This window comes from Carassius carassius, chromosome 37 (assembly GCF_963082965.1).
Source record: "Carassius carassius chromosome 37, fCarCar2.1, whole genome shotgun sequence".
Classification (NCBI taxonomy): Eukaryota; Metazoa; Chordata; class Actinopteri; order Cypriniformes; family Cyprinidae; genus Carassius; species Carassius carassius.
Genome location: NC_081791.1, coordinates 24933878 through 24936682, shown reverse-complemented (window position 1 = coordinate 24936682; position 2805 = coordinate 24933878). Strand labels below are relative to the sequence as shown.

Sequence of the window (2805 nt, the reverse complement as noted above, 5' to 3'; positions counted from 1 at the left end):
TCATAAACTATTGCGGAACCTTCCATCTGCAAAAACTAAAAACACAACAGTGTGCACAAAACACTGTGTAACAGCTAAAATTCGGCATGCATAATATTTAGCATGGTCGAGTCTTATGCTTACTTCACAGTTTGTGAATGGAGAGAAGGTCAAAGATTTTAAGAACACGACTATGTTATATGGAGCCCAACCGATAAAAAACACCAGCACAATAAAAAATATTAGTCTAACAGTCTTGTGTCTCTTATTAGTCCATGATTTCGTGATCGTCTGATGCATTCTGCCATAGCAGTAACCCATGATCACAAATGCAATGAAGAAAAAAGCATTTTGAAAATAAGCAATGCCAGTTTTCCATTCAATGCTGCCATATTCACAGTATAGGCTGCCGGATTCTATCAAGACTTCACTATGAAATGAACTAAGCAGTGCAACCGTTCCACTCAGGATCCAGATGATAAAAGGAGATAAAGAAAGGCCTCTGCATCTCTTCCAGTCGGACAGAGGATGAACCACTGCCATGTAACGCTGAACGGTCATTAGAGTCAAGAACAACACGCTGCTGTAAAAGCCCAAAAAGAAGAGGAGCTTCTCAGCTTTACAGTAAGCCTCTCCAAATGTCCAACCCCAGTAGTACGAGACATGAAACAGAAGTCCAAAAGTGAACAGCAGATTTGACAAAGCTAAATTGAGGAAAAAAACACTGGTCAGGGATCTAAGGTTCTCATGGAGTGCAAGGAAAACCAGAAAAAGGATGTCACGGATGCAGCTCAACACAACCACTGAAATGAAAAGGAGTGGAATAGATGCGTCTTTCACCCCGACCTCTTTGCGACACGACAGGTCTTCATAGTCTGTGACATAGTCGTATGTTGTATTCTCATCAGTCATGTTTTGCAGTTGCAAACTGGCAAGATCGGATTTGTTCTTGTTTAATTCTTTGCTCTTTGAACACAGAAAAAAACAACAACTTTAAAATGCTTGTAATTTTCTGAAATATTTGCAAAGAAATGGCAAGTAGGACAATAAATAAAACATTACATTTTTATGCAGACATACTGAAATAACATTTTCTTGTAAAACATAGGCTACACTGTTTTCTTTACATCATACAATCTTGGTATTTTTTTGCAGTGTATACAGAAAAAAAATCTATATATTTTCCTCAGAAGAAACATCAAGCTCCAAACTAAATAATTTTTTTTTTTTAGGTAGAAAAGCAGAAATCGAATTTTCTTGTAAAACAGTTTTTACTTCTAATATTGAAAGTATAGAGGATGTTTATGGAAAGATATTAATAAAATCTCTGCCTTTTCATCAGAGGAGAAAAGAAGTTATAGCAATTAATGTAACTTGAATGACATAGTCAAATGAAATGACTTACCTGAATTAACTTAAATATTATAGAGTACAGTGATGATCATGACAGCTCATTAACTGATCACTGCAGTCTCTAGTATAAAATGAACTGGAATTTCAGGAACCGTTAATAGATCAACTATTAGTAACTGCAAGTTGTAAGAACGTACCCAATCAATGAATCAAAAAAAAAAAAAAAACAGCATTATTGTTCTTGTGATTTCTGAGTGATGTTTATATGATGGGAAAGCAAATAAATGTGACCTCAAACCTCAAACTCTAAATCGTCATTTCTCATGCACAGAGGAAGCTGAAGTGGCTTTTTGATCTTTACACCAAGTGCGTGCTCTGCTTAGAAAATTTTGTAACGTCAAACTAGGCAACAAATACAGTGCTGTGAAAAAGTTTTGGCCCCCTTCCTGTTTTTTATTTTTTTGAACGTCACATTTAAAAGATTCAGATCATTAAACTAATTTTTAAATTACACAAAGATAACTCGATTAAATATAAAATGCAGTTATAAAATAATTATTTCATTTATTAAGGGCAAAAAGCTGTCCAAACCCGCCTAGCACTAGGTGAAAAAAGTAATTGCCCCCTAAAATCTAATACTTGGTTGTGCCACCATTGGCAGCAACAACTGCAATCAAGCGTTTCTGATAACTGGCGATGAGTCTTTCACATCGCTGTGGAGGAATTTTAGTCCATTCTCATTGCAGAATTGTTTTAGTTCAGCCACATTGGATAGTTTTCGAGCATAAATGGACTGTTTAAGGTCATGCCACAGCATTTCAATCAGATTTAAGTCCGGACTTTGATTTGGTCACTCTAAAACCTTCATTTTGTTTTTAAGCCATTCAGAGGTGGACTTGTTGCTGTGTTTGGAATCATTATCCTACTGCATAACCCAAGTGTGCTTGAGCTTGAAGTCACAAACTAACGGCCGGACATTCTAACTATTAGAGCAGAATTCATAGTTTCATTAATTATGGCAAGTCGTCCAGATCCTGAAGCTGCAGAGCAGCCCAAGACCATCACAGTACCATCACCATGTTTGACTGCTGGTATGATCTTCTTTTTATGAAATCCTGTGTTGGTTGTACACCAGATGTTAACGGGACACACACCTTCCAAAAAGTTCAACTTATGTCTCAATTTTACCTTGGACCTCTCCAATAGATGCTGTTCTTGCCCAGTCTCTTTCTTATCATGAACACGGACCTTAATTTAGGCAACTGAGGCGAGTGAGGCATATTCTTCAGATGTTGTTCTGGGTTTTTCTATGACCTCCTGGATGAGTTGTTGTTGCACTCTTGGAGTAATTTTGGTTGGCCAGCCTCACCTGGTAAGGTTCACCACAGTTCCAAGTTTTCTCTGTTTGTAAATGAAGGCTTTGACCGTGGTTCACTGGAGTCCCAAAGCCTTAGAAATGACTTTATAGCCCTT

The 2805-nt window shown here is 37.2% G+C and overlaps 1 protein-coding gene across 1 annotated transcript; it reads right to left on the bottom strand.

Moving 5' to 3' along the window:
• LOC132117785 (chemokine XC receptor 1-like) lies at positions 1–891 on the bottom strand. Its single transcript, XM_059527092.1, has one exon. The coding sequence runs from the start codon at positions 889–891 to the stop codon at positions 1–3; it is 891 nt and encodes a 296-aa protein (XP_059383075.1).
• Between the last annotated feature and the right edge of the window lie 1914 nt (positions 892–2805).

Coding starts and splice junctions, on each gene's coding strand:
- LOC132117785 (XM_059527092.1), bottom strand. CDS start 891: ATGACTGATGAGAATACAACATACGACTATGTCACAGACTATGAAGAC.